Source organism: Harmonia axyridis, chromosome 5 (assembly GCF_914767665.1).
Source record: "Harmonia axyridis chromosome 5, icHarAxyr1.1, whole genome shotgun sequence".
Lineage (NCBI taxonomy): Eukaryota > Metazoa > Arthropoda > Insecta > Coleoptera > Coccinellidae > Harmonia > Harmonia axyridis.
Genome location: NC_059505.1, coordinates 40,814,698 through 40,827,161, shown reverse-complemented (window position 1 = coordinate 40,827,161; position 12,464 = coordinate 40,814,698). Strand labels below are relative to the sequence as shown.

General features: G+C 34.1%; 2 protein-coding genes across 3 annotated transcripts; both read left to right on the top strand.

Moving 5' to 3' along the window:
- Window positions 1-2,998: 2,998 nt before the first annotated feature.
- Window positions 2,999-5,533, top strand: LOC123680165 (sperm flagellar protein 1-like). Its single transcript, XM_045617931.1, has 4 exons — window positions 2,999-3,178; window positions 3,240-3,524; window positions 3,596-3,705; window positions 5,356-5,533. The coding sequence occupies exons 1-4, from the start codon at window positions 3,070-3,072 to the stop codon at window positions 5,488-5,490; spliced, it is 639 nt and encodes a 212-aa protein (XP_045473887.1). The 5' UTR covers window positions 2,999-3,069; the 3' UTR covers window positions 5,491-5,533.
- Window positions 5,534-5,916: 383 nt separating this feature from the next.
- On the top strand, window positions 5,917-12,201 carry LOC123680514 (retinol dehydrogenase 14-like). Of its 2 annotated transcripts, none has more exons than XM_045618450.1 (5): window positions 5,917-6,075; window positions 10,365-10,645; window positions 10,770-11,006; window positions 11,065-11,349; window positions 11,842-12,201. In XM_045618450.1, coding segments are annotated over exons 1-5 (1,011 nt in total). In that variant the 5' UTR covers window positions 5,917-6,073; the 3' UTR covers window positions 12,048-12,201. The 2 variants fall into 2 exon arrangements, with proteins under 2 accessions (XP_045474406.1, XP_045474407.1); XM_045618451.1 differs by lacking the exon at window positions 5,917-6,075 and adding an exon at window positions 7,979-8,117.
- Window positions 12,202-12,464: the final 263 nt, after the last annotated feature.

Sequence of the window (12,464 nt, the reverse complement as noted above, 5' to 3'; positions counted from 1 at the left end):
CCCCTCTCACTCTCTATTCAATGAAGCTAAAGTGTACACAATTGGACAATTATTCCACAAAAATGCTCTGTTGATGATATATAAACACCGTGTAGATTATGTAAGGTATGAGCATACTTATAGCACAAGAAGTCAATCCCAAAATCAAATAAAAACGCCGAAAATACAGAAAACAATTTCTCAAAAACATGCCTCACACGTAGGTATACGATTATACAACGCCTTACCTCAGGAGATAAAGCGTGTAAGTGACCTCAGACATTTTGTCAGAAAAATAAAAAACACAATTCTTAATTCTTGAGTTGTACTGTGCTGCATTCATCTCTGTCGATAGGGGGAGGAACAAAAATAGGGGGGAATCAATAAAATGGGGAGAAAATAATAAAAAAAAGGAAATAATAAATAGGAGAATATGTGTGTATAATTATGAGCTAGTGAAATGAAAATATATATATATGTATATTCATGTATATTTGTTGATTTTGAAACTGTTTAGATGTAATGATTGTTACTGTCAGGCACAAACCATTGGTTTAATTGACAGTATTTCTTGAAAATTATTGTACTGAATTTGGTAAAATAAATAACATTGATTGATTGATTGATTGATCCTTGCCTTACCTAACCCAACCCTGGATAAATTTGTAAAAAAAAAATTTTTTTTGGCCTGAAAATTTCACAGAAGAGTCATTCTACCACAGCGAACACAAATCTGCAATCAGTTTGCCTCTAAAAGGTCTCAATTCCGAAATATTCCGAGTTTTGTGGGAACATTTTCAAGGGGGTTTAGTTTGCCCTCTGGTGGCATAAATCTGAGACTTAATATGGATATGCATGCCCCACAACCATAGTTGTGGGGCAACTATCGAGATGCCATCTATCCCTATCTAACTGAACTAATTTTTCCCGCGGCCCAACACGTATAGAATCCTGTGAGCGTATCTCTTCGTCATATCCTAGTTTGAGCTATTCTTCGCAGATGACACTACCGAGTCCTAGAAAAAATCCTTTTAAGAAAATTTTTCTAGGAAAGTTAATGACCAGATCTGCTTCGAAATTTGATACAATGAGGAAATCTCGATGCTCAATACCGATTTGCAATCAGATAATTCCTAGGAGCACTGTGAACCAAGATATCGAGCGTTTTGTGGGAGTTTTCTTGAAAAAAAATTGGCTGCCGATGACATTCAAAATTTGGTTACATGCAGAATTTTAGATTCTGAATATGCATCTACCATCGGTTTCTTCCTAGCACTTCCCAGAGGTGAGATATGGCCAATTTTGTAGAAAAATAGTGCTTTAAATGTGTATAACAATTTTTCTGATCGAAATCGATGCCTGATTCGGAATGTACATCCTCGAAACTATCTAAATACACCATAAAAAGTTCAAATTCGATCGGTCGTATTTTTCGAAAAAACCAAGACTATAACCTTGGATATTTTTTCGCTAAAAAAAGTTTTTGATTCAGATCGACTCCAAAATTTGATGTAATAAAGTATTTTCCATGCAGAATTCCTATTTGCAATCAGTTCCTCCCTAGACGCCCCCAAAATTGAGTTATTTCGAATTTTGTGGTAACATTATCAAGGGAGTTTAGTCTGCCCTCTGGTGGCATAAATCTGAGACTTGTAATATGGATATGCATGCCCCACAAACATAGTTGTGGGGCAACTATTGATATGCCATCTATCCCAATCTAACTGAACTAATTTTTCCCGCGGCCCAACACGTATAGAAACCTATATGCGTATCTACCCGCCATAACCTGGTTTGAGCTATTCTTCGCAGATGACACTACCGAGTCCTAGAAAAAATAAATCCTTTTAGGAAAATTTTTCTAGAGTTTATGGCCGGATCTGCTTCAAAATTTGATATAATGACGAAATTTTGATGCTCAATGCCGATTTGCAATCTGATAATTCCTAGGAGGACTGTGAACCAAGATATCGAGAATTTTGTGGGATTTTTTTCAAAAAAAAAATGGCTGCGAAAAACAATCAAAATATGGTAACATGGAGTATTTTCGATTCTGAATATTAGCCTACCATCGGTTTCTTCCAAACACTTCCCAGAGCAGAGATATTGCGGGTTTTGTAGAAAAATAGTGCTTTAAATGTGTATACAAATTTTTCTGATCGGAATCGATGCCTAAATCGGAATCTACATCCTCAAAACCCTTTAAATACACCATAAAAAGTTCGAATTCGATCGGTCGTATTTTTCGAAAAAACCAAGACTATAACCTTGGATATTTTTTCGCCAAAATAAGTTTTTGATTCAGATCGACTCCAAAATTGGATTTAATAAAGAATTTTCCATGCTGAATTCCTATTTGCAATAAGTTCCTCCCTAGAAGCTCCCAAAATTGAGTTATTTCGAATTTTGTGGAAAAATTTTCAAAGGGATTTGGTCTGTCCTCTGGTGGAATCAATCTGAGGCTTGTAAAATGGGTATGCATGCCCCACAACTGCGACATTCTAGTTGTGCTTTTAACTTTTAAGGCGTAGAAAGATGTTTTTGATAGCAATTGATTCTACGACCTTGAAACCTCTTGTCTCGTTAGTATTATTGTTTAAACAATCTTAGTACCAAGCTGCAAATAAATAATCAGGATCGAGATATTGAAGTTAAGTGATGGCACAGTCGTTGTTGTTCAAAAAATGAATGAAAACGAATTTCATGTCTAAATAAAACTCTGAATTTGATGGGAAAATATATGTTCTTAGAAAGCAATCATAGTAGTTAACTTCATAACTGATCGTGAGATATGAAACTGAACCAAATAGAAGCGGAAGCTTAATTTTATTAAATTTTATTACAGAAAAAATTCATTTGAACTACACATGACGGGTAAATTCTTCTTTGTTATAAAATATAAACATTTTTTTGCCTTCGAAATGATTTCGAGTTATTCAAGGGAATCATATTGTAGCTCTAAATAATTAATTCAAATATTTGTTCGTACCAGAGATTGTCTCTGATGTCACTTGTGAGATTGACGTAGTCAAATTGATTGATAACTAACAATTTTAACGGTTTTGTTTAGATTCGTCTGAAATTTCGTAAATGGAGAACTTGAAAGCTGATTTTGATTATGAGGAAATATTCAGATGGGTGGACGGACATAATATAACGAGACAAAAGAGGAATGTGCATAGAGATTTTTCGGACGCTGGTAAGATAAATTCAAAATTTCAAAATTTGCAACTATAGTTGTACTTCTTGAAATTTCCTAGTACCGCTGGCCGAAATTTTGAAACAGCACTACCCAAAAATGGTGGAACTTCACAACTATACACCGACGAACAGCTACTCAGGAAAATTATCGAACTGGGAAACCCTCAACAGAAAAGTTTTGAGCAAAATCCGAATGCCTCTATCGAAAGAAAAAATGGAACAGCTAGCTAGATCGAAACAGGGCGTTATAGAAAATGTATTGCACGATATCAAGCTGAAGATTGAGGCCAAAGCTGCTGGAGATCAAAGAGGCGAGAATTATGATGATAACTCTGGTTCAGAAGGTGAGAGAATTCTGAAATTAAATAAAATCTTGAAATCGGCAAGGAAAGTTTTCAATAAGAATTTTTTTCAGACAATATCCGACGAAAACCAGGTTTTAAGACAATTCCAATATCAGAATACGAAAAACTTGAAAAAAGCTCACAAGAAAAGGACGATACTATTCAAACACTCAACCAAAAGGTGAGAGCATTCAATATTCGAAGCCTAAAATCTTAGAAAATCAGGTAGTTGCTTTTTCAAATGAATACAAGAGCGGAAGTGCCATCAAACGGCCATATTGATTCACCACACCAAGTACGACTTATTTTTTGGTGTACCTATTAGGCCAATTGAAAAGACCCCGGTCTGATGCGCAGATGGCGGTTCTAGTATTGAATCCATATGATTTTTAGTTAGTACCAACCTTCAAACGATACGTGTCAAAATTTGACAGCAATCCGACCATTAGTTTGTGAGATATCGCGTTGTGAGTGTAGCTACTTTTGTTATTTGAAGAAAGATGGAAAAAAAGAATTTCGTGTGCTGATGAAAGATTGCTTTTTGAAGGGAAAATACAGTTGAAGCAAAATCTTGGCTTGATGAAGAGTTTCTGGGGTCTGCACCAGAAAAATCAACCATCATTGATTGGTATGCTAATTTTAAACGTGGTGAAATGAGCACCGAAGACGGCGAACGCAGTGGACGCCCAGAAGAGACTGTCACTGACGAAAAACTCAAAAAAATTCACAAAATAATTTTGAATGACCGTAAAGTGAAGTTGATCGAGATAGCAGACATTGTGAAGATATCATCTGAACGAGTATATCTTATCATTCAAGAATATTTGTACATGAGAAAGCTGTGTGCGAAATGGGTGCCACGCGAGTTCACAAACGATCAAAAGCAACAACGTGTTAATGATTCTGAGCAGTGTTTGAAGCTGTTTAAGTGCAATAAACCTTAATTTTTGCGTTGATTTGTGACAATGAATGAAACATGGCTCCATCATTTCAATCTGGAGTCCAATCGACAGTCAGCTGAGTGGACTGCACACGATGAACCGAATCCAAAGCGAGGAAAAACACAACAGTCAGCTGGCAAGGTTATGGCATCAGTATTCTGGAATGCACAAGGTATGAAATTCATTGATTACCTCCAAAAGGGCCAGACCATCAACAGCGATTATTATAAAGCGTTATTGGATAGTTAAAAATGAATGAAAACATTGGCAAAATTACATTAATTGGGCTTCGAATTGCTTCTGCATCCACCGTATTCGCCAGATCTGGTCCCTAGCGACTTTTTCCTGATCTCCGACCTGAAAAGAATGCTCGCTGGAAAGAAATTTATCGCCAATGAAGAAGTAATCGCCGAAACTGAGGCCTATTTTGAAGCGAAAGACAAATCGTACAACAAAAATAGTATCGAAAAGTTGTAAGATCGCTATAATCGCTGTATCGCCCTCGAAGGCAACTATGTTGAATAATAAAATCGAATTCTGCCAAAAAAATGTGTTTTACTATGGTAGACCGGGGACTTTTCAATTGACCTCTTACGTAGCTTTACTTTCATATGGTTTTCTAAAATTGTATTGTACCTAATTAGTTTAGAATAAGTAGTTGAGATTTATCCTTGAATTAATTGGTACATTTTTCAATAATATTGAAAAAATGGTTGGATATGTAGGTTGTGTCTATTCCATTATTCCAACAATAAAAAAATCTGGTGTATTTTTCAGCAGCCAGATTTGATTGATCGAAATATTTCAAATATAGTTAGAAAGACTTTCATTCTTGAAGAGAACACCATGTAGGCATGTAACTGAATTATTTGAGCTTTTTTTGGTTTCAGGTCGAACATTTGGAAAACTTAGTGAAGATAAAAGACGAGAGGATAAGCGATCTGACAAGACAACTGGAAAACTACGCCAATCAAGACATGACATGTTCATCGCCGAAAACCAGATTTTTCACCAGAATGTTTTGAATATTTTTCTTATCTATTAAACTCGACAGTACTTCCATTTGGATTTCGAATTTTGATTACTTTTGAGCGCAGAAAATTTCGATTTTCGATATGATTTTTCACGTTTTAGTTCTTAGTTAAGCAGCATTTTTCGAGGTCAGTACTTGAATGGGTGATCGCGCTGAACGATTCCAGAAAAAAGCATTTTTCGATAGCTCTTGGTCATAAAATTCTGAGTTTCAATATTCAGCCTCAAATGTATCGCCTTAAACCAGAAACGCCAAAGAATTTAGGCATTTTTCAAAAAATTTTACAGATCTCAACCAAGTCGATCTTCTCAATACGATTTTTCCAATCTGATTGATCATTAATGTAGTATTACGAGGAAAATGAATAACACACCGCCACCTACTCATTTAAATGCTGGTCAGCTAAGATTTCCACGCATTTTGACCAGTTGTACTTCCCCCCTTCTACTCAGCAAAGGTGAAAGTACTCGGTGCTCCAACAGTTCCGTCAGCTCAGCGGTACAGATCGGTGAAATTTGGGAAATAGACAGTCTTCTCTAGCTGCCTCTTCTCAAGGTCAGGAAACATCTCAAGAAATGTGAGTGGAAATATGAAAATATATCACCTTTTATCTGAAAAAAATGGACGAGGGTATATAATAATTGGTTGCGTAATTATTTCTGTGCTCTGTCGGTTTTTACCGGTAATTTATACCGTAACAATTCCAGGAATGACTTTTTAGCGAATTTTAATAGTAGAAATACGATATAGTATCGTCGTATTCTTATTTTTTTCGGAATTATTTTATTGATAGATCATATTCAAACAACCGAATTCGGTGAAAGCCTATATAATCCATTAATTATTGAAGACCACAAATTACTAGGTGCTATTTGTATCTATGAATCGATAACATCGATTATTTCTAGCTATCATCGAAATAAAACATGCAAGTTCTGTATTCCTTGAAGTGCAACGTATTTGACTCCTTCGAATCGTAGAGGTCTATGACCTCATAACATGCCTTTGACTTAAGCTATTCTGTCCGTTGTATTTTTGGTTTAAGGAATTTTTTCTTGGTATTTCCAATTTTTGATGATTCGAGGGAAAATTCAGGTTTTTTATTGCAGTATTAAATCAAAACTGTCAAGTACGATTTACGAATCGTGAAATATGAAGACTACAAGGGGACGTTTTTTTGGTTTATTTTATACATACAGAAATTGTAATTTTTTTCACCTTGTAAATCAGAAAAAGTACCTAGCATTTTATTGAGGGAGTCTGAAACCCAAAGTTTATTACATTAGAATTGAATGGATCAAGTCATCATCATAAAACAGATGAAAGTAAATGGAAAACAGCAAATTTTATAATTTTCGAACATTTTCAGAATTATTAGGATTAGGGGTGAAATAATTGTTTTTAGCATCAATGAATATATGTATTTTAATTTATGATTATACGTAGGCACATCATTTTTTGAATCTGAACCTTCAGCCTTCTTTGTTTATTACGTTTTTGAAAGGGTGTTGTATATTTCTTAAATTGAACAAAATATCCAACCACTATTCAGAGATTTTTTCTGCTGTGCCTTATAAAATATATTATTTTCTCTAGTCCAGAGTTGGAAAAAATAATAAAAAAATATGTTCCTCCGAAATTAGATTTATCTACCTATATGTATTTCTATGATCTCACTGAATTCAAATTTTTAACGGTTCTAGCTTCGATATTCTAATTCGAATCGTTCAAGAACTCCTTTTTTTTCATTTTATAAGCCTCTTTTTTTGATGATTAGATTCTACATATTCCAGAACTAAAACTATGAAAACATGAAGATATTAGAAAACTCTCTGAAGGTTCATGGAAATGGAAAATCAATAATAGACTGAACTTTGTTTCAAGAACCAATTTGTATAAAGTATAATCCACTAGACTTTAATCTTCCAGAACAAAAACTGTCTCAAAAAAAAAGTGCTAAGTAATTTATAGCATGAGCAATACCTCCAAATTATACACCGTAAAAGAATCAACTTTTTATTCACGCCAGTTCTCAGGTATAACTTGAGTTTTTACAGTAAATTTTAATGATTCTCATACTCATTCCCATCCTGTACCAAACGTCTATATTTATACGAATAATAGATACTTAATAAATATTAAATTTAATGTGTACTCCGTCAAAGCAATTAAGTTTGTTTTCTTCCAAGATAATAATTAGTAGATATTTGTTTTTTACGCTTACATCTCTGGTTATTGAGACTAACCTTTGCGTCAAAGGTTTTTTTCGAATGCAATTCGATGACCCCGAGTTGAATACACAGAATTTAATGTCGGTCATAAGCAGAACTCACTTATTCTTCTCTGATAGATCGAGTTATAATATTCATAAATCTTCAGCAACTACTTCCCATTTTAATATCAGAACAAAACTCTATTTTGTTGAATTAAATTCTAAACACGCGTGCGAAATGATTTTAAATTTTTTTCCGTATAAATTTATATGATGAATGTGAAATCCTTGGTTATTATGAGATTTATTTGCTTTCCAAATGAGATTGTTGTCATGTTACGTGAATTTGAAGTTACGCAGAGTTTAGTTATGTTTTGTTGTTGTTGGAAAGAAGATCTTCACGTTTAGTAAGTACTTTCACCATAGATGTTTACAATAATTCTACATCTAATTTTGATACGTTTTTCATCGTCATTTGTTGAGCAGTGTATGCTGTTTCGATTCTAATTTAGATATGCGGAATTATCGATTACGAATTTCTACGAAAGAAAAGTTTACGATATCCATTAATTTATTATTAACGTGATTTAATAATTTCTATGTTGGTAGGCTATTTTCATTCGGCAATTTTTTATGAAGAGAGTTGTTCATGAGATTCTCTGAATTATAGAACAAAGAAAAACATATCCCTTTATTTATTTTCGGGAAGACAAATATTTTACAACCGTCTATAATATCCACATCCATAATTTCCAATTCGAATTAATATTCAGATGATTTACCAATACTACCAATAATAGGTAATTTCATTTCTAAAACTCAATGATAGCTATTCAATGATCAAAATCACATAAAGGATGAAAAGTCACAATGGATGCGTAGGCAGATTTCTATGGATACAATTATTTATGGTATCACATCTATATTCGAACAATTCTAAGTCGATTAAAATTATTTCAGCATCCTAAAAGAATTTTAATAGCTTCCTGAAAAGAGAAAATCCGAAATAGAAAGAGTTTTGAATCATATTATTTTATTAAACGATTCAATTTATATGATGAACTTTCCAATTCTGTGGATTACGCATTGAATATAGAATATCACTGAACTACTAAAGCTCTCTCGATTTTGTGATCATCGAAATATATTGAGTAATTTTTCGATATTCATCCTGGATTTTCCATGGTTCTGGTTGATTCATCAAAAAGAAATTTCGAACGAGGCTTTACATTGTCATTCTACAAATAAATACAAATTTTCATCTCGATAGAACCTGCAGTTTCGAAATTGACCGCAGAATTCGAGATCTGAACCTACCCAAAAATTTCGATATAAAAATATCGAAATCGAAAGACCAAAAGGTCTTTTTCTTTCTAAGATTACAAACATTGAAATCGAAAGACCAAAAGGTCTTTCTCTTTCTAAGATTACAAACATTGTGACGAAATCATAGAACGATCTGTTATTAAGAGGCGAGAGCTCTAAAATGATCTTCGATTGCACCCTGCGAAATATTGAATATTTAAAATATCCATTTCACAAAGAATATTCGAAGTAGTTAAAGTTAACTGCTATCCGACATTTATTCTTAAATATTTATGATTCCGTGAAGCTTCAATCGATACCAAACTATTATACTTAATGCACATTCTGGTAAAGACTAGAACAAACCCATTAAAATTGCATAGTCTCAGGTTTCTCGATAGTGAACATATCTCAGTGGTCTTCTTTATTTGTGGAGCCATCTACTTGTTCACTTACCCACGGTTTTCATCGGAACTCTTTCGTAAGTTGCTTTCTTTATCTTTTTTTAATGTAGTTTACGGGATTCTTTGCAAAAAAAATATGAAAAATTTAATATTTTTCATTTTAAAATCTTTTATACTTTCGTTTCAACGTGATTATTGTTTGAATAGAACATATTACTTTTTCATTTATTTCCATTACTCATTACTTTATTCAATCTTAATTTTATTTCACAGTTCTTTCTTGTTCCACATTTCTTTTATATATTTGTTTTAGCCCATTACCTGGTCTTATTACTGAGTTAAAAATAGAATAGTTAGATTTTTAGATCAAGTCGATCAATATTTGGTAGATCAATTGAGCAAATAGATATCTTTTGTTTAGTTTTAATTTTTATTGTGCAGAGATTAAGCTAGTAAAGTAAGTTGATTAATAGAACAGAAATATTCATAAAGGAGGTAGATCAAAGTAACGGTAGTTCAATGGATCCATTGAGCCTTCCTTAGAACATAGAATAGAATGAATAGATAAATCAACTGTAGTTCATTTCATTGATGGATTCATAGAGGCGGTTGATTAATCAATCAATTTCAGTTCAAATGAGCTACTGGATCCATAGAGCCAATTTCTCTTTTTCTCCTAAGTCCTGCCACAACTTTTTATAGGAAATTTTCAAAGGTTTTGTTATAGCGCGGAGGTGCATCGATATTTTCAGTTAAACTAAGGGTAGTTCAATTCAATTGAACCATAGATCGAAAGCTTTTCCTGTGGAGATAAAAGTTTGCGGAATACTTACCTGAATCATCTTCAAATTAATAACATATTTCTTCGGTATCTTCAATTTCTACATTTTCACTCTTTTCTAAAACTTGACTAGGTTTTTCCTCATTATCTCCTCATTGTTTCAGGTTACAAATTTTAGGCGTCAACGTAGACCTCTACGATCCCATTTTTCAGGCGGTCTTGATCTTAGCATTATTATCCTTCCTCGTTGCCTGCTCACTCCTGAAATTCTTCGCTTACTTAACCTGTGGATTCTATAGAGGACCGGAAGACATGAATGGAAAAGTGGTAATCATCACTGGAGCCAATGGAGGAATTGGTTACGAGACATCAAAGGAACTTGCAAGGAGAGGAGCTACAGTTATAATGGCCTGTCGAAATTTGGCAACGGCCAGCAAAGCCAGAGGTGAGGAAAGAAACTCTATGATGTTCATAGATGCGAGTACGTCATTTAACGCTTCTGTGATTAGGCTTGTTTACTCTGTGATGCATTCGGAACATAGATAGTTTACATTCTGTGGTTTTTCCAGATGACATTGTAAGGCTGACCAAAAACGATAAAGTATCGGTAAAAAAGTTGGACTTATCGTCGCAAAGTTCTATACGTGAATTTGCGGCCGACATCAACAAAACATGCAGCCGTTTGGACGTTCTGATTCACAATGCTGGTACAGCAGAATGGAACCTGAGCAAGACCCAAGACAACGTAGAAACTACCATGGCAACCAATCATTTTGGACCGTTCCTGCTGACACACTTATTAATAGGTAAGAAATTGGGTAGGTTTCCAAAATGTGGATGATGCTCATCATTTTTCTTTTGTAGATCTGTTGAAGAAGTCTGAACCCAGCAGGATAGTGGTGGTGGCTTCGGAACTGTACAGGTTGGCATCCCTGAATTTGGACAACATAAATCCTACCTCAAGCATGTTCCCAGCCTATCTTTATTACGTATCCAAATATGCCAACATCGTATTTACGATGGAACTGGCTAAACGTCTGGAATTGACTGGAGTTACTGCCAACTGCTTGCATCCAGGACTTATTGACAGTGGAATTTGGAGGAATGTTGCCCCACCCCTGAGTTGGGGGTTGAGACTGATCATATGGGGTGAGTTCGATATCTTACATTTTATGAAAGAGATTAGTATCGGAATACACAAAAAAAAGAAAAATTAATGTTGTTCTATGTTTTAACATAGAAAATCTTGGATTAATTCTATGGTTTAATGAACAACCAACTCCCTCTAGCGGATTTTCAGAGATAATATCACAAGTGATCGAATTTTCACAAAAAATCTCAACTGAGTTTCTTAGAACACCACGAATCAGTATAATAAGTGGTGTTTCCTTCAAAAACCCAGTTGAGTTAATAAAAGACAGACTTATAAGATAAATTCAACAAATTTCACAAATAACTTCAGAATTATTGTATTTATCGTTGAACTGTCACACAAACACAAACATCTGACATCGAACTTGGGACCAATCAGAGTCTTAAGTCAAGTAAGGTTGTCGATAATCCTAACTTGATTATTGCTCCTGATTGGTCCATTCAACAAGAGTAAATATAATTTTATTGGTTGTATAATCTCAATTGCAGCATTCTTCAAGACTCCCGAGCAGGGTTGCCAAACTACCGTGTTTTGCGCTGTATCTGAAGAACTGGAAGGAGTCACTGGTAGATATTTCATGGATTGTGCAGAAAGAGGCGTTAGCAGTGGATGCAAGAGCGAAGACAAAGCCAAAAAGTTGTGGGAACTTTCCGAATCTTTAGCAGGTCTCAAGCCAACAGATCCCAAAATTTGAGTTTAAGGCATACGTGTTTGAAAGTTTATCACGCGCAGAAAAAAACAGAAGAATTTATTAAGGTTTTATTTATAACCTATAATAGGCCTATTCTCTTGTTGAATTTTATTTTGAAGCAAAGTGTTACTTGTTTTTAATAAACGTTATTATATTATTTCGATATTTTTTATTTATTGTCGCCCCAATTGATATCCATAATTCGCAAAAATGTAATTCAAAATCTCTAGATTTTTTCATTAAAATATGCCAGTTATTTTGAGAGTCAACAATTCATTGTTCCTATATAAAGGCCTTTAACACTGACATTGAATTCTTATTTTAAACAGGTTATAGCACCTGATTGTTTATACTTCCAAGTGACGTCACCAACGTAAAGATCCATTTTGACGTCCCCTTTGAATGTTACTTTTTTCTTGT